Below are 24591 nucleotides of genomic sequence, written 5' to 3'. Positions count from 1 at the left end.
ATGCTCAGTTGCTATACTGAGCTGTCGCCAGTGGTCTAGCTTCACAGTATGGTGGCTGTGAAACAAAAAACACTGACAAATACACTGGCACACACACACACACACACACACACACACACACACACACACACCTAGCTGGGCAGGGGGTGGTCATGTAACCCTATTTGCCATCTGCTCACCCGTTCTTTATCTCCCCTCTATCAAGTGTGCCTCAATTAAAAACACAGACACCCTCCGTGAGTCAAATAGCTCCCTGCCATCGCCACAAATATACAGAGTGAGCATATGTACCACGCCATGTGCCGTGTCTGCCAAATAATTCTTGCATCTAGGGGCCAATGATGAAGATGATTATTAAATAGCTGGATTACAGTTAGGTGCCAGGGAGAGTGAGATTCAAGGTCTTGAAGAGCGGCTGACAGCTGCAATAGGTGCTGAAAGGCCTGGAGAATTTGCCTGACACTCAGGACATCACACTGACCGCATGCTCAGGAGTGGGGATAGACTGGCTTGGTGAAAGAGGCAGGGGAGTGATGAGTAATGTTTGTATGAGCCCAGTTGTGTATGTTTGCTTTATGTGAGTGCCTAATGGCATCCAGGACGTGATCTGGCACGGTAAACCAGGGGCATTGGCTGCAGTGCTTTAGAAGATCACATGTTTCTTGTAAATCATGATGACAAACTGGGCTGTAACTGTATCCTGTCAGAGGGGTCTTAAGGAGCTGCTCGAGCAAAGCCAGAAGATCAAGGTGGAGAGAGCTGTGGAGAGGGGGGGAGTGGGGCGTGTCGAGGGCGTTGCTGAAAGAGAAATGATCTCTCAGATGAAGAAGGGAATGTGGGGAGATAGAAATGTATATGGTGCTGCATGGCGAAGCAGCCACAGAGGCTTTCTTAACCTCTCCCACCAAGCCAAGGGGATCAGCTGCCAAGCTGCTGAATGTCAGTGTGAGGTCCTGGATGGAGGGAAGGGAAAGAGGATGAAGGGAAGATGAAGGAGCGCTGGTTCATAGCCAGGGAACTACAAGACAAGGAAGGTGATATAAAGAGCTGGACTGAGAATGGGAATGATGTAAAAGAGACAAAAAAAATTTCAGAGGGAGGAAAAGCTGCGCCGCATCAGCCTGTGTTTCATTATGCAGAGGCTTCAAACTGAACAAGTGCTTTCCAGCATGACTATCATTATGAGGGAGAAAGCTGTGATGTTACAGCGTAGCCACAGCTGCAGCTCCAGATGAGGCAGATGGAAGTTAAAGTGAGAGAAAACAACAGATAGACCGGGACAATAAACAGGCAGGACACAGACTGAGGGGGAGTGAAAATGGAGGGGGACGGCAGAGAAGGGAGAGAGGAACAGGAAGAAAATAAGGGATGCATATCAGCCAAGTCTTGCTGCAGCAGCTGTGACGTTGGTCAATGCAGCGCGACGGAGCCTGTGATGTCACTAATGCAGCACGCCACCAAGGTTATTCTGCATAAAACCACCGTTTAGCACCTCACACCACCATGCGACGCAGGGACAGTGGGGCAGAACCCCCCTCACCCACCCACCCACCCCTAATTCTGCTGCCCTTCCTTATCCAAGTGTCTTCTCCCTGACTTTCCCAAGATGCACTGGGGCTGTCAGAACCAGACACTAATCCATGCCCTTGACAAATGCATCTTATAATAAGTAGTGGCAGGCAATTTTAGGCATTTCCACACAGTAAATAATGCAGCTCGAGAGAGGGAGGAAGATAGAAAGAGGGGGAGAAGGTTGCTGGGAGAGAGACAAGCAGAGAGGCACAGGAGAGAAAGATCAAACGGGATGAATGAACGATGGCAAAATGATGCGTGAAATGAAGGGCGGGAACAAAAAGGCAGAGCTGGATTCTTTGAAGACAAATGCATTGATTATGACATTACATGGTAAGCCCCTATCGCTGTATTTGACCTAAGCACCCCAATCAACTCACAGATGGCAGATAACGACAGAGAAATGTCAACATCAAGGCCAGAGCCCGAACTGGGAAAAAACAAGGCTGGGAATGCAGCACAGGATTATCCGGAAGTGTTCCTTGCTTTATTATTTTCATCCTGACTTCACGTTATGTAAAAGAGAACGGTTGCAGGACACCACAAACTACACGCGGCCTGCTGCAAGTTTGACATTGCTGACACAGTATATTGCAGTGTGTGCTTCTTCTTGAGCACACAGGCAGCGAAAGTGACGATGACATTCGAGAGGCGGTGTAGTCCTGAATATCACAATCCTGAGGTTTTCACATGCATGTGGATTTGTGTTTGTGTGTATGTGTGTGTGAGTGTTTCATCAGTCAGGAGCCAGAACACACATGAAGCCACAGTTGCAGTGTGTGTCACCTAATCGTTACCTTTCCACCCATGTACACATATGAACATAAAAAAAACATCAACTTCACTAGAGACACCATATAACGTTTATTAACTGCCTTTTATCTAAGCTCCTCTATTGCATCTGCACGACATGAGTCTTAGTCTCTTTATATTATTTTAATTATTATTTTGGAACAATGTTTTATTACTGGCCTGTTGGTCGGGTCTCTCTAAAAAGAAAAAAAGAATTTAATCTCTTGATGAAATTTTAATCTGGTTAAAAATAGGAAGAAGAATCTCAGGTCAATAGTCCAATTGTTCATAGTGTTAAGGTCACTGTGAGGAGGAGGCATCTGTCCATATGTATAAACAGTAAGACTCACCCCACTCTGCACATCCTATCCAGTCAGAAATGCTAACATACAGTATTTATTTTTGTTTTTATTAGGCTAAATACGAAAGCAAAACTAGTAAACTCTGTTCTGTATGTATCCTGACACAGTAAGGGTTTCTTTTGTAACTTTTCTCTTGTCTTTTTCTTTTAGCTGTCAAATCATTAAAACAATATTTTACTCTTAAGTTAAATATTTAAATTCTTTAAATTCTACACAGATTTGCTGCATATCCTTGTAACTTTATCCAACAGGACACGTTTTGACTAAAGAAGCCACTATTAGATTGCTAGCTGTGGGTCTCAGAGTATTTCATTGTATAAACATCTCTGTCTAACGGTTTCCTGTGTCTGTGGAGAAATCCAGCAGACAACCGTGCAAAGACTAGGCTCAAGATTACAGCCCTGCAGCTCCCTGACCACATGGAAACCATGATTGTAGACCTGGGGAGTATATATAGCACCGGTCCACTCCTTAATGTTGTGTATTGTGGATGGATGTACGCCCTAGACCTGAAGTCTGCACCACTGAATATGGACAATCGCAGCCAAATTATACACTACACACATTTGGCGCTGATGTTGTCATGTGTCTATCCGGTTCGTCTCCAGCAAAAAGAAAAAGCTGAGACTGAGTTGGCTTCACTACACATAAAATACTTCCATATGAATTTTGTTTTCATCAATTTGTCATCAGCCATGTATGCAAGTTGCCCGTGGGTATGATGTGCCATTAAACTCATATTATGAATTCAGATAAACTACACCATATGGTCAAACAGATGAAAATGCTGCTAATATTAATTGACAGAATTATACAACACTATGCGAAAAAAAAACAGTTCAGTTATTGCTGAAGATGTTCTTACTGCACGTCATGCTAATATGAAATGAACTCTCCACGTGTTCAAGATCTCATTCAGGCTTTGTCAGTGTTGATCAACACGAGAAAATCTCTTTGACAAAGCAGGGAGAAAATCCTATCTCTCGCTCCTAGTTTCTGCAGCAGCTTGTGAGGCTTTGTGCCGCAGCGATTATTGCTTCTACTAACGCCACAGTCTTGAAGCAAATTAAATTCCAGCGGGGTCACAACTGCCTAAACACAACCCAAACAAATCTGCTTCATCCCCTGTGTCAGTGCCCGCTGTCTGGAAGAGGAAATAGGGTATATACCGTAGACCTCCAACACATCCCTAAGGAAAACATGTATGATTGTGAAAGATGTATGTGTATGACGAGCAGGATTCAGCATATTTAATGCCACGTGGGAAATCGAGACTTCATGGGAGATGAAGCGGGAGAAACACTGTGTATGCGTTGGGCTTATTTCGTGTTCCTGTACCTCTGAGTTGAAGCGGATCTGGCAGACGTTACAGGAGATGATTGGCCGCTTGGTCTTCACCAGAGGAACTCCAAAGGTGTGGTTGATCACGGCCTTCTGCACCGGGTCCATCTGACAGAGCATCACAAAAGAGAGAGAGAGAGAAGAGAAGAGAAGAGAAAAGAAGAGAAAAGAAGAGAAGAGAAGAGAAGAGAAGAGAAGAGAAGAGAAGAGAAGAGAAGAAATCTGTGAGCTATAATTCATATTCTACAACTCCCTACATCTGAAGTCCTGGTGCTAAAAGTCGACAGGCCAATCTATCATAATGATGGTGAGGGGTCACTGTGCTTCGCCCTCTACCTCTGATGCCAGAGAGGCCAGTGTGGAGTAGAGGGAGTCTACAGGTTTTCTGCCCAAAGGACTAAACCTGCAACATGACAACATGCAGGGGTGGAGAAAGTGCACAGACTTGAGTGTTTACATATCTTCCCAGTGTTTGCTCTGTGTCTGTGTTTATAGTCAGCAAACAGCAGTCAACAGTGTTGTCAGTGTGTTGCTACAACTGAAACACCTGTTGCATCCCAGACCGGGATGTAGCTTCATACTGTCCCTGTGCTAATTGTTTCAGCTAGGACGTCCATCATCTGTGTGGTGTTAAGCACCTTGTATAAATTTAACTGACTTGCTTTAGCATGTGTCGGTGGCTAAGCCTCCCACTTAAACTCTGTCCCAGACACAAAAGACCTTGCCTGCACTGATCTAAAAGGGCTTCATTCCAATTATTTATCTAGGTTTGAAGCTGAATTTATCCAGCGATCATTGTTAATTGACCTTAGCATTAGTCTGGAGTCAATGGCTGGTGTGGATTTCCACCACAGACAACTGTCTGGCACTATGTCTGCAGATAAAGTAAGCAACATTTAGAAGATAATGTGGTACTGTATGGGTATGCAAAAGGAATGAAGAGAAATAAAAAATCCTGGCTTGAAGAACAATATGGATATGAATGTGAGTGTGTGTTTTGAATTCATAAGGCAGTGAGGGAATGTTCCAGAGAGTCCTCCAAGTCTGATGCAAGCCTGTTGGTTTGAAGAGGACGACAGACTCTAAATGACTCAATTTGGCTCATCAGTACGTTTAATTCCGGTAATCACCAAGATTTACCTGAAGCTATGCACCCAAAGCCAGAGTCTCCTCTAAAATACAAACGGCTCCTCTGGCCTGAGGAGTGACAAAGAGTAAAAAGAGGCTGAAATGAATATTCTCATAACTCAACCTTAAACAATTAGAATTTCTGCACAGTGCTTGTTACTTAGCAACTCCAAAGAATCAGGGTAAACAGTGAAAGGGGAGGAGGCCAAAGACATTTAGCTGGGTGACAGGATGGGACAGAAACACACCATCTGGAGGAGCTAATGGGTGGGAGAGGAAGATGAATTTGGACACATAGAAAGAGAGAGGGAGGGAGAAATCGTAAAGAGCCTAAGAGAGAGAGAGAGGGAGGGAGAGAGAGAGAGAGGCCCGGGCCGGACATCCTCACATCGTACATTCTTATCTCATTTGGCTCTCTTTACCCTACTCCTCATTCCATGACTCCCTCTATTTCTCTCCCCAGAAACAGCCTAAAGTCAGCTCCTCTGCGGCTGTTGTTGTGAATTCTGATGGACTGGAGGTGGGGGGAGGGTGGATGGTATTGAGCAATGACGATGGTGGATGATAACTGACCAAACTAATGCAGAAATAGCTCAGCGGTGACTACGCATTAGCCAGCTGAAACCAACAAAATGACTACTTTAACACAAGGAGTCCAATAAAACAGCCATTTATATCAACAATCAACTCAGCATTTTGATCAAATCCCTCCAACTTCTGCCAAATGTCACCGCAGCTCCGACCAATCACTGTGACCCATCACCACCCCGCTGAGGAAAGTTTATCCAGAGGCTGAACAGACCTGGTGGAGTAACTGTACATGTGGGCCTCTCCCCAGCCAGTCAGTCCAGTATGCTGGGTGTGGGTCAGTAATGATCCATCCAGTTGATTCAGCTGTTAAAAACACTGTCCGGCTGCCAACAAGCCTTTTTGGATGGCTGTTCACATGGCCTCTTACCCGAATCCTCTCCAAAACATGTCCTCATGAAATAGGATCAGAGCACTATGATGCAACTGAAGTGGGATTTTCCAAACCTCACTCACTCGCTTTGGCCAATTTTGACAATATCAGCAATGGAATTTCATATTGGCTGTGTTTCCTGCATTAATAGTTTATAACTGAATCCATTCAATCTTGAAAATCTCATTAGTAAGCAATGTATATATTCCCCTCAGCTGAGTGAGTTTTGGAAACTTGTCATGCCGGATGGAGCATGGAGCTGTTTGAATGTGGTGAGAGCTCTGGCAGAAGTAAGTAAACCACACAGATCACTGACTGTAGCGTCACTCAGCGGTCATGTCAACATCTCCACAGGGTCTTAAGACCCAAACACCCTAATCCCCCTTTGTTACCACAGAGCCTCTTATGTGGAGAAACCAAGCATCTCCTGGCACTGCACAATAGCGCTCACCAGTATCCTCTATTGTGGTCTTTCCTATACTCCCCCCCCCCCCCCCCCCCCCCCCCCCCCCCACTTGTTGTTTTTCTTTCATCTTTTCTTTGTTTCTCTTCTTTTCCTCTGGCACGTTTGATTCCCTGCAACAAAATATTTGGAAGGGTTGTATTCAAGCAACGAAGAACACACTGCTCTGTGACTCTCGCTGGGACCACTCTGGCAGTCACAGTGTAGTGTGCACTGTGCCAGATAAAAACAGCCTTTGAAGCACAAGTTCTGCAGCACTCTACTGAGTTGTGCCCAGATTAAGACACAGTTGGGTGAAAAACAAACAAAAAAGCTGTGAAAAGCTCCAGACATTTAGGTACTCACCTTCTTCTCCTCTGTGTCTGTAGACGCTTGGAGCTGCATTGGTCCTCCTGTGTGTGTGCTACTGGCCGAGGTGTGTGTGTGGGTCTCAGCATGTGTGAGAGTTAGAATGTGTGTTGCACTTTCCTCACTCATGTTGCTTTCCACTCAGTTGTCAGTGCAGAATACAAACTAACTCACTAAAAAAAAAAAAAAAAAAATATACAGGACTTCTGCCTAGTGATGCATTGCCAGCTAGGATTTCTTTGTTTTTCCTTTTTTTTTTTGGCACACACTCTGCGTCTCTTTGAGATGCTACAAGAGAGTGTGTGCTGTAAGGATTTTCTCAAATCTCTCCCTTGCCCTCTCTTTTTTCACTGAGACATTACCTAACAAGTGCCTGTCCCTTTTATTCAGCCTCCACCTCCTCTCCTCTCAGCTGCTTTCTCTCGCTCTGTCTCACGCTTTCCTGTAGTGCATTTCCCCCCTCACTCTGCTTTCCAGTTTTCTCCTCCCCTTCTCGCTCTCTCTCTTTCTCTCTCTCCCCCTTCTTCATGCATACTCAATCTGTCCAAATGCAGCCAGGACTGTGTGTCCCACTCTCCTCCTGCTCAACTCCCCCCCCCTTCCCCAAGTTCACACCATCTATCAAATGTCATCATTAGCCAGTGGAAGCTTTTGCCCTGCCCACCAATCTCTCCTAACCACACATGAATACACACAGTGGTTTCTTGCTACAGTGGGTTTGAGATGGGATGCCTTTCAGCCAGACATCATTGCACATAAAGCCCCATGAGGAACTGGACAAAACATATTTTAAATGGTTGCTATTTTTGCAGCCTCAGTCTGAAACCTGTAGCGGCATCAGCTATGATAAAGCATCAGTCAGTCTGAGAAGAGTAGTACTGAAATGAAAGTGTTGTGAAGGTTGGAGAGTGAGTTGTTGAGGAGGAGAGTAAAATAAAGATGAAAGGAGGACCGACAGCAGGTGAGATTCAACAAGTCCTCACAAGGCTTCGCATGATTAGACACCTTCATCGGAAATTCCTGACTTTGCAGTCCACATCAGGGGAGCTGGCTCGGCCTAGAGGTGTGCGAACGTGCGTCTGTATCACGACCAGCTGCTGCAGATAAATAATTCAGCCTCGTCACTGTCTAGAAGCACATTGGCCGAGACAAGCAGGTAGAGAACAAATCAGATTAGAGAACCATTAAAGCTGTATATTGCTTTAGGAGAGGCCATTCCTCTGCTGTGGGGCTAATAACCCTCCACGTAAAGTAGAGTCTCATTAAGACTGTACAAACTCAGCACAGATCACTTATTAAGAGAGAATGGTAGAATAACTAGCTGCCAGCTCAGTGCAGGGACATTTCTCAGTGTTATTGCTGCCATTATGCTGTGTCTTCATTGAAATATTGTGCATATCCATATTTATTACAGTGCGTTGGTGCAGGCAGACACCAGGAGGCATCAAAGACCCTCGAAATGGCATATTTAATGTGAAATAATCTTGCAGTTCATCCTCCATTCACATGGTTATGTGAAAGAGATGAGATCCAAGCAGAATGCCATTCACTGATTGTTTAAACATTCTTCAGCCTAAAAGCCAAACAAGCCATAAAATACAGTCGGTGATGTAAACAGAGCTGCAAACACTCACTCTCTTACTCTAGGTCTTCCTGTATAAATGTACTCAGCTACACAACACTAAGTTAAACATAACAACATCTCTGAGGGAGCTGAGGGCCACACCATCCTCTGTATGAAAACATCAAGACAGAGCCTTCGTTAGCAGCAACCAATGTGGTATCTTTTATTTTTGCATTTTCACGGCTCCAAAATACAAGCCGGAGATAGAAACAGCTGACTCTGCACTTTACTTCAGGCACCGCCAAGTCAAATACGGACTGAATATCAGACTGAATGTGTCAGTCACTTCTCCACTGTTTTCAATGCAATGCAGTAAAAAGGGCCGAAGTCCTGTCCATGTATACGTGCCAGTATGCAGTGGAGCTATAAGGTCATAATGTCCTCCAAGCCTCTCCTATGGCCCCATCTCCTGGCCACAGGGCTGTAAAACACCACTCACTGAGGGCTGGCTCGCAGTCATCAGCAGCAACAGTTATTAACATTCACTGCATCCCTGTGGACCTTCAGGCGTAGTTAATGTTCTGAGAAGGAAAATGGGGAGCAGAGGGACATTATAGAACGAAAGAGAGAGAGAGAGATTCAGAGGGAGCGCTGCGGCAGCGAGACAAAATGAAGAAAGAGCGAGCAAGAATGATTTCAGGGCTGTGCTAACAGATGCAATAGTAGAAAGTGAGTGCCTGCATAATTTCAGTATCTCTATTAATCCATGTCTGCTGGGTGAACTGCAGTTTTAACATCAGTGAGACTGCTTCCACTTATGTCATGGCCCATGGAGGGCTATTAAAATGACTGTATCGTTAAAATGTGTTTAACAGCGTCTGGACTCCTGTTCTTATCCCTGTAGCACCATATGTGGTCAATGCACCTGCCAGATATTTCCAATTAGTGACAGGAGATTGCTATGTCACACCTTTGCAAACTGTAGCCAAATATACCAGGCTGACACATGCAGAGAATAACGCTGGTGCACACATGGTCCAGGAATAGCATTGCCCAACTACAGTACATGCAAAGTTCACTGATTTTACATATTGCTGACGAAAAATGTGTTGACATTCCCTAATGGAGTCTGGAGGAGCAGGCGGCACATTATGCTGAGTTGGTGAAATGCCAAATGTCTCTACAGTTTAATCTAAATTGTAAGATGTTAGTCAGGGCCCGGGGAAACGGGAAGATCCCTCTCCGTTAAAATAAACCATAATACCACATCAAACAAACTGTGGTGTTTGAAGTGCACAGCTATGAGGATGGCCTTAGCACTTCTCTTTAATTCTTAGGTCTTTGATTTAAGGAATAGGAGAGAGTAAGTGCAAATGAAATAATACAACCTCTGGAATGCCCTGCTTCCCTTATAGAAATACATCATTTAAGTGGGTATAGTAGGAATTTAACAATTTCAATACATATACTATAAGCCTATATAAACATTAAAATGAATATGTTACACATGGATCATGACAGTATCATGAAGGTAAATACACAGACACTACTATGACAACCTTAATATCCTGCATGTTGTACAAAGATTTTGTGGAGGAGCTTGGAGCTTAAAAGACTGGAGTATGTGTGTGTGTTTGTGTCAAGCTGCAACCTCTGGGGCTGAAAAAATGCCGCCAACACCAAAGTGCCAATAACTGCAGTTCCTTGAAATGCCACTTGAGGCTGGCTCCATACGCAAGTCACTCCTCATACACTATGTATCTATGGTTTTTTTTTGTTTTTTTTGTAGTGTGTCGGCATTAACTCTCACCGTGTTGAAGTTGTGGAAGAGGCTCATGCTGTGTGGAGGAGGTGCGGTCTCCATGGGGAATTGCAGGAAGGGCTTCATGTCCAGGTGGGGCTGGATCACCGTTGGGGTCCGCAGGAACGTCGGCACCGCCGCCCCTGCCCGGTTTATGCCTCCTACACACACAAAAACACAGATAGATAAATATACAAGCCCTTTTTTATTGCTCATATTTATAAAACAATTTAATTAGATATTTTCCATGTTTGTTTGGGCAATGTAAGATAATTGTACTAGTAATAAATGTCTTAGGTAATATTCTTATAAATAAGGCAAAAAAAAATACAGGCAAACAGGCAAGAAAAAAATTGTGGCTCATTACAAATTGTGTGCTGTTGTTTCCTGGAATGTGCTACTGAATCCAAAAAGCATAAAGAGCCATAATTGCATTGCAAAAACAATTATTTCTCTGCAGAGAGAGCAAAGCTGTGCCCCCCCCCCCCAGTGGGACACACAATCTCTAAACTGTGAGAAAAAGCAGCATTATGGGCCGTTAAGGACGCTCCAGCAACTGCTGTGGACAGACACCGGTTTTCCTGACAAGGTGACAAGAGTGAAGCGCCAAAGTGCAGTGGCAAATGCTGTGATACTGATGGTTTTGTGGGCTTTGTAGAATTTACATCACTGAAGCATTTCATTATACTAAAACATTCACATCAAATGAAGCAGGAATGCCAACAGAGGAGAAAAGAATGTCACAGAGGCAGCGGGGATTCCTCCACCTGCCTGCCAGTCTCCTCTCCTCTCCTCTCCTCTCCTCTCCTGGGAGACATCTGCAGCTTGATGATAATGAGTTTCATTTCAGCAAGTGTTGCTTTATGTCATCCTCGCTCATGCACCAGAGTTGGATTACTTGGTTGTGTCTAATTATAGAATGAATGAATCCTAGACTCGGATTCCTCTACTCACGTCTGACACATGCTCCCTGGCTTTGACTGTATCCAACATGCTGTTTGACTGGATAGAAAAACCCAGTCACTTATGAACAGCAGTACAAAAGGACTCTAAATACACACACAAACACACACCTGTGCATTATGTCAATGTTTAATTCTCGTATAAAAGCACGCAAGGCTGTCATAATGATACACAGCTCGCTCTCCTCGTCTTTGCTCCCATCTGCCTTCTCTTCCTCTCCTCCTTACCCCCCCCCCGTCTCCTCTTTAACCTCTGTCAAGGATGATAGTGATGGGGCCCACACAGCAAAACTCAGCCTCAGCAAGCTCTTAGATTAAGCCTCTTAATATCCGCAACTGGATTTCTGTGGCTTTCAAATTCCCCCGGGACTTAAAGCTCTGCCGCTCTCCTTTTTGGGATTGCTTTAAGCTACTCTCTCGCCCCGTTACTTGCTGTTTCCTCGCTCTGCTTCCCACTGCAATTTGTTTCTACCTGCCTCCACACTTTCACATGATAATTTGGCCATTCTTTGACACCTCTGCATTTTAATCAAGCTTTATGTCAACACTGGATGTGATGAGAGAAAACAATATGGCTGCTGCATAGAGGAATATGGTGTTAGGGGATGCAGTCTCCAAAGTTTGGATTAGAGAGAGTGGGAGAGAAACAGAGAGAGAGAGAGAGACAGAGAGAGAGAGACTGACTTTGTAAAGACTGAAGGAAAGTGCTGCCTCAGCTGAAGCCCAGCTGCCTTCTGCTGCGCATCTGTGGGCCTCGAGGTGGAAAAGGACTGCATCATTACATCTAGTTAGGCTTGTAAGTTTCTTCCATTGAACAAACCACAAATATACACATGTATGAATGCACAAGCTCATCTTCAGACACGCACACATCTATTCTTACACCATCACAAAGGAGTAAGTGGCCCCGTGCCTGTTGGTTTTCCAGCTGGTGGGTTGTTTTGGTCTCATCATTGCAGGCTGACTCAGCACTCATAAACTCTCCACTATCACACAAAAACATTTGTGTTTACGTTTCAGTATTAAAAAGTTGGAAGTGATGTGTTTTTGTGTGTTGTTCCAAATCAGAACGTCTCACACATTCTGTTCTACACTACGAGAGTAGTCACAAATCTTTCAGAAATACAAACATCCAGTTTCCTCTGTCAGTTGTTTAAACTGAGCTCCTCCTTGATGCTGTTTGATGTGATGAGAGAGGTTTGAGGTCCTGACGCCGCTCTCTCCTCTTCCTTCACCTCAATGACTGATGAAAGCAGCCGCTCCTCTGGGGCCACGCCACTAACAACATGACTAATGCACTGCCTCTTGACTGCATTTATCATGACAGTATATCGCTTCTTGATACATGGCCTTATGTCAGTGGCTCTTTTTGCAAGCTCGTGTGCATGCGCATGTGTTTTTCTTGGTAGGAGTGACACTCTCTTAGCTGAAGTTGCACAGTAGTTATGTTTGCAGCTCCCCAGTGAGTCTGCACTTGAACATGGGGACTGTTCCTGGCGGTGGGTCAGCCAGGCTCTGGCGGCGGGTCAGCCAGGCTCTGGCGGACAGACAAACAGAAGAGAAGAATGGCTGACCAGGGAACACAACATGAGGAGCTGAAATCTGAGGAAGTGAACGGAGCTGAGGATCAGACAGGAGAGAGAGGAGCAGTTGTCCTTAAAGCAAAGACAGTCTGTCTCATCTGGGACTGTGTGCATGCACATGTGTGTGTTAGTCAGTGTGCAGTGTGAGTGCGGCTGCTTTCTTCTCCCAGAGTATAATTACCCCATTAATTTAAACCTCTCTTTGGGGACCTTCTCACAGTGTAAATCAAAGAAGTCGCTGCATGGTAGAGGAGTGTGTCTGTGTGACATGACTTGTGCATATGTGTGTTTGTGCACTTTGTCAATAAGTGCATATTTGGATGAGGTCCCACCAGGCTCTGCTCCGCTCATTGACAAAATCTTGCATTAGAGCCGAAGCTAATAAAATAAAGTCTTTCTTGTTTCAAAAAACAGACAACCACAGGACACAATAAATCCACAGCATACATAGTGTGAGCTACTCTGCACACACCACACACACAGCTGCTTTTCTCTCAATTTAATTGTTTCTCACTTGTAGACTGTTGGCTGAACAAAACAAGCATTTTGGAGATGTAACCTTTGGCTTCAGGAAATTATTATATACTGGCATTTTATGAACTACCTGATTGCTGATGAGCAGATAAATAAAAACAATTGTGGACAGAAATCATCAACACTCAATAATGAAAATAGCTGTAAGCTGCAGCCCTAAGTAAAGCTAAAGATAATTATGGCACATGTAAGTAAGTGAGGACAAAAGAGTGTCTTTAGTATGTGTATTGCCATATTTCCTCCCTCTGTTCTCCTAACTGGCTGTTGGAGGCTGATCTGCATGAATGTCTGTGTGACACAGAGTGACAGACAGGCCAGTCTGGAGGAGCTGAAAGCAGTCGGACAGTGATTTGGATGTTGTTAAACCCTCTGACATGCCAGGAATCCTACCAGGCTCGCAGGGCCCATAATCACAGCTCTTAAACAGCCTGCTGGACACCGCCTTGGTGTTGCAGCTCATGTGTGCTGTAAGTGTGTGTGAGCTGGTTCTATCTTTGTGAGGATCATTGAGGACCGTGTGAGTGTGAGCACTTTTGTTGGAGTTTTGATTTAAAGGTCCCATATATACACTTTTCCTGTGTTTTATTTGAAGTGTTGTTATCCATAAGAAGATATATTTGTGATTTAAAAAAAAAAAATCACAATGTAGTTTTAAATCTCCTCTCAGGCTTCTCTCTCTCAACAACAAGTCGGTCAACAGGTCGGTGAGCTGTTTTCTGAGCCATCTAATAAAAATAAAGCAGATTTCAGGTAAACACTCAAAGAAACCAAGTCCTGCAAGGTTGGATGGTGGGTCCAGGTGGGCGGGGCTTGGTGCATCGCTCAGACCAGTGACTACTTTGCTTTGTTATGACATCACAAAATTCCAGAAGTCCTGACGGCTGGTTTTAAGGCTCAGTTTCTGAATACAGGCTGTGTGCATTTCTCTGTGGACTGAGGCTTTGCTACTTTCACAGTATTAATATAGAACCTAGACCTGATCTATAATCAAACAACACATGGACATCTACATTTAGACTATATGGGACCTTTGGGTTGGATTATAGTTAGAGTAAGGGTTTGGGTTGGGCATGAAGCTGTAATTGTCGGCACAGAGGAACTGGGAGTGCGTGTCAGTAAGGGTCCTCCCAAGTATAGAAATGTTGTAAAATGTGTGTGTATCAGCACCCACAGTTAGATAAAACAGGCAAAAACCCATGTTCACACTACTGTTGCACTCACACAGATAACAGTAAGAAAGGACATTACAGCCTATCTGCAGGTGGAGGCAGGGGGGAATTAAAGATGAAAACTGGTGCAGTATAAACAGAGTGCAAGGGGGGAAAGAAGGAGGGTTAAAAAAAATTAGAGAGCAGGCAGCAGAGAGATCAAAGGAGAGGGTGACTGATTCCCCCATTTGGAATAATTCGCCAGCCTGCGTGACCCTGATAAATCTGCTATTGGCCACATCACCGCCTCCACTCTGGAAATACATATCATCAATGCTCCCCAATCCTATTTCTCCATGGGACACATTTAATTCCCTCACTTGTGTGCGTGTGTGTTTGTGTGTCTGTGTGTTGAAGAAGTGGAGACAAATATCACACAAGGAAAGTGCAAATAACAGATGGGAGGGGGTCATGGATTTTGTGTATTGTTGCTGCCTATGTTTTGTGTGTCTTGTGCATGTTTCCTTCTTCATGCAATAAATGCGATATAATGACAGTGAAAACAAAAGCTCAGAAAAGCTCAGACTGATAGAAAACCACATAATTGATCAAAATCGTTGAATTAAGTGAAAATATGATGTTCAAAGAGGGTTCCCAAGATGATTTTCACATGAAAAGCAATATCGTTATTATATTATATTATAAGGTCAGTATGCTCGTGCAAGACAGTGTTCCAGTGAATGTCTAACTCTAGAAACAGAAGCTGATAGAGGAAGAATTTTATAAAAATCCCCATCGGGTGTTTTCCTTGCTTATGCTGCAAGACAAAAAGCTGTTTCTAGAATCTAGGCTAAAAGAATCTTTTCATGTCTTGAGATTATCTAACAGACTGTGTAGGTTGTGCCACACTGTGTTCAGCCTTCTTTCCCATGGGCGTTGGGTGCATTCAGGAGAGAACAATGAGAGCGGGGTAGTTGGCACAAGACACGCTGGACAGGCACAGATGTGCCAGGGTTGTTGGCAGCAGAGGCAGGGAGAAGGAGGTGGTAACAGTCAGACTGCCAACTTGCTTTTTCTGCAGGGCCGTGAAGCAGGCACCTGTCCTCCACATGGCCCATACATACACAGTTTATAGTCAGTGCTGTCAATATAGTTGATGTTGGAATATTACCAACAGAAACACAGATAAGATTCAGTACATTTGATAATACAGCACCTGAAAAGGATTAATTTAATGAAACGACAACGAAAAGGAATATTTTTGGCATCTCAAAATTATGTGCCAAGCAGCCGCTTTAATGATTAACTGTGCAGTGATCATAATTTACTTTATGGGCCTAGTGTGTGCAGTGCATTGAGATTTCAGGCTAACTGCTGGCTCTAAAGCCTGAGAAAACCTGCCCTCGGCTTATGTATACATTATTGAGAGAACTCTGAATCAGTGAGATGATTTAAAGAGACCGGGAGCTGCACTGGGAGCTTCCTCAACATAACCCCCAACATAGTTTCTCATCAAACCTCCTTTTCCACTCTCTCTCTCTCAACAGAGTGCACCAGACTCGAACTGCAGGAACACCATTAGCGGCTCCTCAGAGCCAGTCTGACAATTCAGAGGATGGTGGCTGTCTGCACACTGACGAACTCATGCAGGAGATACAGACTGGGATTGCCAGACTGTTTCATAACCACTGAGGAGGAGAATTCTCATGACCTAAAATGACTGTCTTATCATTATTATTACAGCATTTGTGGTCAGGCAAAACTTTCTGTTTTTCTGTTACATCCTTGCTGGTTTACTGTTTCATATGGCTTGTCGTGTATGATGGATGGATGGCCATCTGTCTGTCTGTCTCTCTCATCTCTGACTCTAAATTAGTTTCTTGCCTCGCTCATGATCAGCTCAGTGTGTATTCTGCGTTGTACACAGCTGTGCCCGGGACTACAGGAATAGCCAATTCATTTCAGCAATGGAGGCAGCGTGATAGAGAGCGGCAGAAACAGGGTACAAGAGGGAGAGAGAGAGAGAATGAAAATTTGGTCCTGTTCCATTCAGTATTCCCTTCCAGTCTCAGGCCCAGCAGGACGCTGGGCCTCCCTTTCACCTGACCACCAGCGCAATCAACAAGATCACAGGCCTGGCCAAAAGCCCTGAACTGTGCAATGAAAACACACACACACACACATGCACACACACACGCACGTGCACACACATGTGACTGAATTCACTTTTTCTCTAAAACACACATACACCTCAGTGCACTCAGTTTTAAACATATTGAGGATTATCCTATCAGGCCCATTAAAGGCAACATTCCTTTGACTCACATGTCTCACTGGCTTTAAACCTGCGTCCATCATGAAGCATTTGACTGTTTGAATTTTGCCTCCACGCACCCACATACACATGCTCCTTCATATTCGTTTAAAGCGCAGGGTCACAGAGTGCTATACAGGTCATAAGTCCTGAGTGTTTGGCTGGTGGCTGTATCCTGAGCTGCCTGCATACTCTCCTCACAGACAGATGCGGCAGCAGCATACCTTCCTCCAGAGAGCTGCCTCAGCCTCTGCGAGGAGCGAATTAAGGTCTCACAGCGTCTGAATCACAGGTAGTGATGCACTTCATCTGAGAAAAGCAACAAGGCTCACATAGCGCTGGGAGTCACACAGTGAGGTCCCACCATCACGCCATCAAGCAAAACCACAACATAAGTCAAACCTGCTCAGGTTTGACTCTGAGTGACCACAAGAGTGTGCTGCTGAGCCCCTCTGTAAACTTCCAAACAGCCACTTCAAGTTCTCACTTTAGGTCCTGAAAAATGATTATGAAATATAAAAACTGCAAGTACCTACCAAACTTTATCTTCCCCATCTTTTCTAATCATAGAATGCTAATTTCTAGCTTCCTATGAAGGTTAATACATGCACACAAGGTAGGTGGATGGAGATAAAGATCTGTTTGATTTCCTGCCTGGAACTGCTGGTGTTATGCTACGCTTTAATGGGAGGATTATGCAGGGGGAAAGCTGGGAAAACTGAACTTGTTTGCATGTGTTGCATGTAAGGTATGTGTGTGTGTGTGTGGGTGTGTGTGTGTGTGTGTGTGTGTGTGTGTGTGTGTGTGTCTGTGCCTTCCTGACAGTATGTGCACTTGTGTGTCTGCGTGTAAAAAGGTTATGAGAGCTTAGTTACTGTGATATGATACAGACTTCAGCACAGTGCTAAGTATTAGTCAGAACATGTCTCGGTCCTTAATCCAAACATACGCACCGCAGTGAGACTCATAAACACACGCGTGCGCACACACAGATACACACCTACACATGCACTCACAAAACTGCAAACAAACCTAAAACAGTGCACCGCCAGTAGTGAAATATGGCGGGTTATCTAAATGGCTTACAAATGAATGCTAGCTTTGTTTGTGAATTGTTTTGTCAGCATCAGTGCAGCCTGACTGCACAGGCAACGTGTTTGTGTCTGTGTACATTTTTCTGCATCAGTGGGAGGGTGTTAAACTTTCCACTCTAATTGTAGGTCTTTTATGTTTTATCTAACCTACCAATTTGGAAAACAGCAATTTTGCTAATTTCATTGTACTGTAAGGTATGAGTAAAGTACAGCCTGCGGCATGCATGGTATTACGCTTTGTGGCTAGAATTCTTTTTAAAAAAAAGCCAAAGTACCAGCAACATCAAGGTCAGATGAAGTTAAAACAGCTTCACATGAATGATCAAAGCTTCCAAACCCACAAGTCTTGCATGCATAGTTTACATTTTTAGGTGAAAGGACAAATGAGTGCGAGTCCATCATTCGCCTCCCTCTAACACACATGCACCACAGCGGAAAGTCAATCTGTTGCCCTTTGCAATCTGATCAGAGAACTTAATTCCACACGTCCATTTCAAGAGCAGCTTCTATTCCAAAATATTATCACCTGTAACAAATTTACCTCAGGCACACACTGGCTCCACAAAAACACACACACACACACACACACACACACACACACACACACACACACACACACACACACACACACACACACACAAACACATATAAATACTTTATATAAGGCAGGGTCAATCTTTAGTCTTACCCAAAGGGAATATTGTGCATAATGACAGAGTGGAAAGGGGTGGTAATGACACCCTACAGAGATAATATGACAGTGGCAGGCCCCAAAAAGCCCCCCTCAAAAATCCTACCTTGATCTCTCCTAAGCAGCTGAATCAAGGCTGGGAGGATTTAATTGCCAGTCTGTCTCTTTGGTAGACACAGAGTAGCTGGCTGGGGATTCCAAGAGAGACGGAGAGAAGAAAGATGGGAGCGAGGGGAGGAGGCATGGTGCAAAAAATAATGCCATGAAATGAGGGTGAAGACAGTCTGCCTCTGATACCGCTGCCTACCTTGCCTGTCAACCCTCAGCTCCACAGTACACAGAATACACACCAGGGCCGATGCACGTGCTTGAGCCACAGAAGCAGATGCACACCCGTTTAATCCTTCAGATAAATCTCCTGCTGGCTCTTCGTCCAACAGCAGCTGAACTTTTGGAGACTGTTGGCTTTTGTTACTTGTAGGGTGAGGGATTTAGTGCTGGTACAACACACAAACAGAGACTTGCACACTGGCACACTGACATGCGCACACATGCACACAGATCTAGTGGGCTGATCTCTGCAGAATAGACAGCGACCTTCCTGATTCATTCTGTAGATATGCTGCAGCTCTCCAATCAGCCCTGCAAAGCCAAATCCTTTGACTCTGTAATTTTCCTTTTCTTTTTTACACTGGGTCTGTATTATCTCTATCTAAGGGCAGTAAAGGTGGACTAGTAAAAGGATACAGCTCTATTCATTCCCACATGACTGATATCCTGTTTGTCTCTGGTTCCACCTTAAATCAATGACAGCACTGATAATAATGATACTTTGGGAGAGTAGTCATATGTTGGTCTTCATGTTACAACTCGCACCATCCCATTCAGGACAGGATTAATAGACTTAATGAAAATATGTCTGAATTGGTCTGAGTCTCATTACATTCCAATGTGATATTTATCTCTTGCACTTTGTGCGATGAAAGCATATCATATGATTAAGTTTGAACTATAGTGCAGACACATAATCATTTTGCAGTGCAAAGCACAGCAAGTGTGCAGTCTATCTGTGAGTGCCTGTGTGTGTGTATGTGTGTGTGTGTGTGTGTGTGGTGACGGAGAGTGTTTGTGCTGTTTTGAGGTCAGTAATGACAGACAAATAGCTGTCAGGGCTAATGGGAGAGGACAGCCAGGGATGATGGGAACACAGAGAGATCAGTGCAGCGCAGCTCAACGCAGGCCGACTGTGGAGACAAGGCATACAGCGCTGCTACAGTGTTCACACAGAGAGAGAGGGTCACAATGAGTGCATAAAACAAACACAAATATGTGCAAACACACACCCCTGCGTGGCTACCCCTGTCGGGGCATCGGGCTTACATTCATTCCCTAACTTCGACCCTTAGCAATAATCCTGGCCCACGTGGTTACATAGCTAACCCTATTTTATGTAACCTCAGTTCTAATATGAACATGAAAATTTAAAGGAATAATAAACCAAAAATCTATCTTTTGACAATTAAATACTCACTGTCTGAGTTCTTGAAAAGTAACTCTGGAAAGTTCCTTTTCACAAACGTCTGCAGCTGTAGAAAGCTTGATTGTTGCCATGACTCGCTGTTTGAATATATTGTAACTACTGTGAATTTGAGCTGACAATAAACTGCCGTCCTCAGCAAGTGACAGCGTTTACGAACCCACCTGCATGTCTTGCCTACAGGTGTATTTGAGACTCAAAAGTCGTATATTTGGTGGAGTATATACAGCATATCTCCATATTGCCTTACTTACAAAAACCTATAGGGAGCGGTGAGATGAAAAACTGTACAACGAAACAATTGAACAAACATAGATAGTGTTTGGTCAGCTGTAACTGTTACACTGTTACTGTAAACAGCGGTTTCAGTAGTTTTCGTGATCACACCTTAATGGGGAATAAACTGACTGACCCACTCTTCATCATCCTGCAGCTAAAAAAGACAAAAGGCTTCACAGCAGAGTCCATAGTCCTCCCTTCCAACACCTCTGCCCTCTTTTAAACTCCCCGCTGTCTCTGTCTTTCTCAGGTTTCTATCTTTTTATGTATTTTTCCTTTGTAATGAACGCTCCTCCCTTGGCTCACGGCCAGTCAGGTTTGTAAGATGATCACAGAGTTGAGCGGAGATGTGTCTGAATGTCGCTGGCTGAGGGCAACGTCTTAGTCAGTGATGGATGGACTGTTGGAATGCGATGGAGGAGGAACCGGAGCAGTGCTTTGTTGTGTCTGTTGAAAGACGGTGATCCACTGCAGTGGAGGGAGATTAGACTCATGCCACTAGTAGAAAGTGGAGAGAAAATGCTTTCTGTACATCAGTGCGCTGCAACAGGAAGAGACAGATAAGGAGATGGAGAGAGAAAACCAGAAAATGAGGGAGAGACAGAAAAAAAAGAGGACAAGGTGACATTCTTCGACAGAAGGCAAAACACCGGAACTATGTCCCCTCTCTGCCTCTCCCCCTCTCTCCACCTGTCCTCTGTTGTCCCTTGTTTTCCTTTCGGCAGCCTGTTCAGATCCACTCCCACTTTTCTCTGACACCCCCCACCCCTCCCCTCCCCTCCGCCCACATTTCTCTCCCATCTCCTCCCCTTCTTCCCTTGTTCAAGGCAGCGGTCACACACCCAGGTGGAACAATAGGCAGTGACTTTATTCCCATGCACCTCCCAGAAACCTGTGCCCTCAGGTATGGAATTCTATCACTCAGCCACAAACAGGTGGATCAACCCAAATACACTTCGGAGGAGAGCAACAAAGACAGCAGATTCTCCCTGAGATTAGACCACCAGCCCAAAGGCTGAAGAGAAAAGGAGGAAGAGGCATGGTGGGTTGGTGGATGGTGCACGTGGGGTTTAAAAAAAAAAAAAAACCTGTGCTGTTTGAAGAACACCAACCTTAATATACCCCTGTCTAGTGTTTGCAGGTCCATTTCATTTCTCCCGTTCCCCAGGGAGGGTAAAGGGCAATATGCTATCAGCCTAATAGAGTGGGGGAGGAGACTTCATGGTTGACGGCCACTGCTTTCATTGTAGCCCTGCAGTGTATTGTCTATGAATATGGAGTAGCCTAACAAACGAGCATGTCCTCTAACATGGTGCTCTCTGTTCACCCTCAGGCAGTCCAGCCACGGCCCAATCTCTTTAAGTGCTGGGGGGTCTCCTCTGTAATGTCACTTGTCATTGGTGTGACCACAAATGACACTTTTGTTTAAATCAGCATCCATCACCTCCCCCTGTAAAGAATTGCAGGCAGCTGGGGAGGTGTGCACGCTCAGAGAGTCAGGGCAAGTCACAGAGCATTTATAAAGGTTAAAACATGAACTGAAATTTCCAACGCTGGGCTGAAATTGTGCGCCAGAGCAGTTTAATTGAGGCTTTGTGATGAAACACGCACAAAAATCGCCCATGGATGCTAATTCCCCTAACATAGCTCATCATATAAAGGTGGGAATCCTCCTTGAACCAGACCTGAGCTCATTTGTCAAAGGAGAGAGAAGTGTTTTCCCTCTGTGGTCTTATAGATTGACGCTAAATCGAGAGCAAGCTTTACGCTTTCTCATACCACCTCCCACACCTTCAAGCTCAGCTGAGGCATATTCAGCATATTTTTCCATGATAGCAGGTGATGCATTATTCAGCAAGCTCTGGTTGATCTTCGCTGTAATGAATCGCTGGTCTATAGACATGTGGACATAAACTCACGCGCAAACTTGCATTCTACAGTGTCGATGCATGATGAATAAAGAGGTACTGAGCATCTATGAATCACATCTCCGTGGAGAGATCTTAAACAAAGCCTATCATGGATGAAAGGAGCGCTGGGCTTTTGAAAAGCTATCCAAAGCAGCATGGTAATGAGAGTAATGAGGATATCAGACGCTGAACGTGGCACAATATGCTTGTTAAATGTGACAGCTGAATTACATCAGAGGTTCACCCCTGTTAATCAAAACACTGCAAAACACGTGCACACAACACTGCAAATATTCTTTCCTACGCCCCAACATTTCCTTAGTTCGCACTGACATTTAAGGACACCTTACTGTAGGCACTGTCATACAAATGTTCAGACTCGTAACATACAACAGGTGCAGCAGGGACACCTGGTGATCGGGCCAACACTGGCCCAGGACTGGAGGGTCGTAGGATTACGTAGCCTCAAAGAGAGTTACAGAATTTCCACGTGGAGTTGGAAAGACATTGGTGAAACACAGGCCAAAGATCTAAGATCCTGATATCTTTTTCTTTTGTGAGTCCTCCTACCTCATCAAAGTGAAATACTAGATCACTGCAGTGTTGTTTTAAATAAGATTCTCATCTTTAAGTACAACACTTTGGAAAAAGCTCGCATTTGCTTCCTGGCAGAGGGTCAGATGAGAAGATTAATAGGACTCTCATATCATATGTCTGTTAAACATAAGGCTACAGGTCTGCACCCTCATGCACTCTGCCCACCCCCCCCCCACCACCACCACCACCCGGGATGGGTAGAAAAGAGGAATGGATGGTCCAAGAGTGTTTTCTGAGAGAGCAGAATAGAAGACAGAGTTCAACACGGCGGCTTAGGTACTGCTTGCCTTTGCAGCCTGGGCCTCATTGTTATTATGATTTATTTTTTAATGAGCAGCGCTGCTCTCCCCTCTGCCATACAAAGGCCTGATTGAATCTGGCGTTCCATTAGCATGTTAAAGAGGCCCAGCTTCATCTGTGAGCCGTTGACTGACAGTGGATATCATCTCTGTAATTGCTCTGTATACTGGAGCCAGAGCTAGCCAGAGAGAGAGAGAGAAAGAGAGAGAGAGAGAAGGAAAGGGAGTTGAGGAAAGATGGGGAGGGAGGGATTAGGATTTGGGGGGGGGCAGGAAAGATGGGGAGAATTGATGAGAGGAGCTGGTGGATGAAACTACATCTGTGTATATCTCAATTTGGTACGGTTGGGACCTCATGCAGAGAGCTGGGAATAGTCTGTTTGAATAAGTTTTTTTTTTTAAAGCTACACTCACAGCCCATGACTCCTTATCAAAGCAGAAACAGTGGCCGTGTTTCATAACAGATGCTCTGCATGTACGAAACTGTTATACAAGTAAATTTTGTTGCAGGTCTAACCAAAGCACATACGAGATTCTGTCGTGTGCATGTATTGGCATTTTGAGCAGAGATTGACATGTACTGTAAGGACAGGACTGCACTGTTCCTGACACCTTCATGCGACTGTGTGTGTGTGTTGACTCTTCTTATTTTTGTCAGCTCTGCACCACATCTCACCCCATGTCCTCTGCTCTCTCCCTCCCTCTGTATACAGAGTGTTTTCGCTTGCTCCCTGTCTCTCCCTCTGTTTTTGTACTCACGCTATTCTCTCCAACTCTTTCACATCTACTTCCTCATCCCCTGCATCACTGAGCACCCCCCCCTCCTCTCCCTCCGTTGCCCTTGCTCTTCCCTTTCTCTCTCTCTCTCTATTTCTATCTCTCCCTCTCTCTCTTTCTCCGGGTCCCTCTCTTTCTCTGCAGTAAATGGTAATTGAACAAACAGTTTGGTTGGAGAAGAGCTGCAGAAAAGATGGTGATCCTAACTCCACATGCCATGCATCCAAAATTAGCCCCCCCCCCCCCCGTCTCTCTTTCTCTCTCTTCCCTCCTCTGCTCTCCTTTGCTCTGCTGTGACAGTGTGACATACATGCAGTCCCACAGCATCATCAGGCTCGTGTATTAATATTGGAGGACAGCCCAATGGCACCATGGTGAGTGAGTGTGCATGTGTATGGAAGTGTGTGTGTGTGTGTGTGTGTGTGTGTGTGTGTGTGTGTGTCTGCGAGAGAGAGAGAGAGAGAGACTCGGATGTGCAGTGCCAGCACATTTCCAGTGCTAAGGAGACCAGGTGATGATGACAGTAGTACTCAT

At 44.7% G+C, this 24591-nt stretch overlaps 1 protein-coding gene across 3 annotated transcripts in view; it reads right to left on the bottom strand.

Annotated features, from left to right (window-relative positions):
* znf385a (zinc finger protein 385A) overlaps positions 1-24591 on the bottom strand; it is a 60539-nt gene that overhangs the window by 15538 nt on the left and 20410 nt on the right. For 2 of the 3 annotated variants that reach the window (XM_056385567.1, XM_056385568.1), the window contains exons 2-3: positions 10342-10493; positions 4065-4175 (exon numbers count right to left, since the gene is read on the bottom strand). In XM_056385567.1, the coding sequence (XP_056241542.1) occupies positions 4065-4175; positions 10342-10493 (263 nt within the window). Of the gene's footprint in view, positions 1-4064; positions 4176-6964; positions 7463-10341; positions 10494-24591 lie in introns of those variants that run through there. The other variant, XM_056385569.1, reaches the window with a different exon arrangement.

This window comes from Seriola aureovittata, chromosome 9 (assembly GCF_021018895.1).
Source record: "Seriola aureovittata isolate HTS-2021-v1 ecotype China chromosome 9, ASM2101889v1, whole genome shotgun sequence".
In the NCBI taxonomy this organism is placed as follows: Eukaryota; Metazoa; Chordata; class Actinopteri; order Carangiformes; family Carangidae; genus Seriola; species Seriola aureovittata.
The sequence above is the reverse complement of the archived record's forward strand: the minus strand, read 5'-3'. Positions and strand labels throughout refer to the sequence as shown.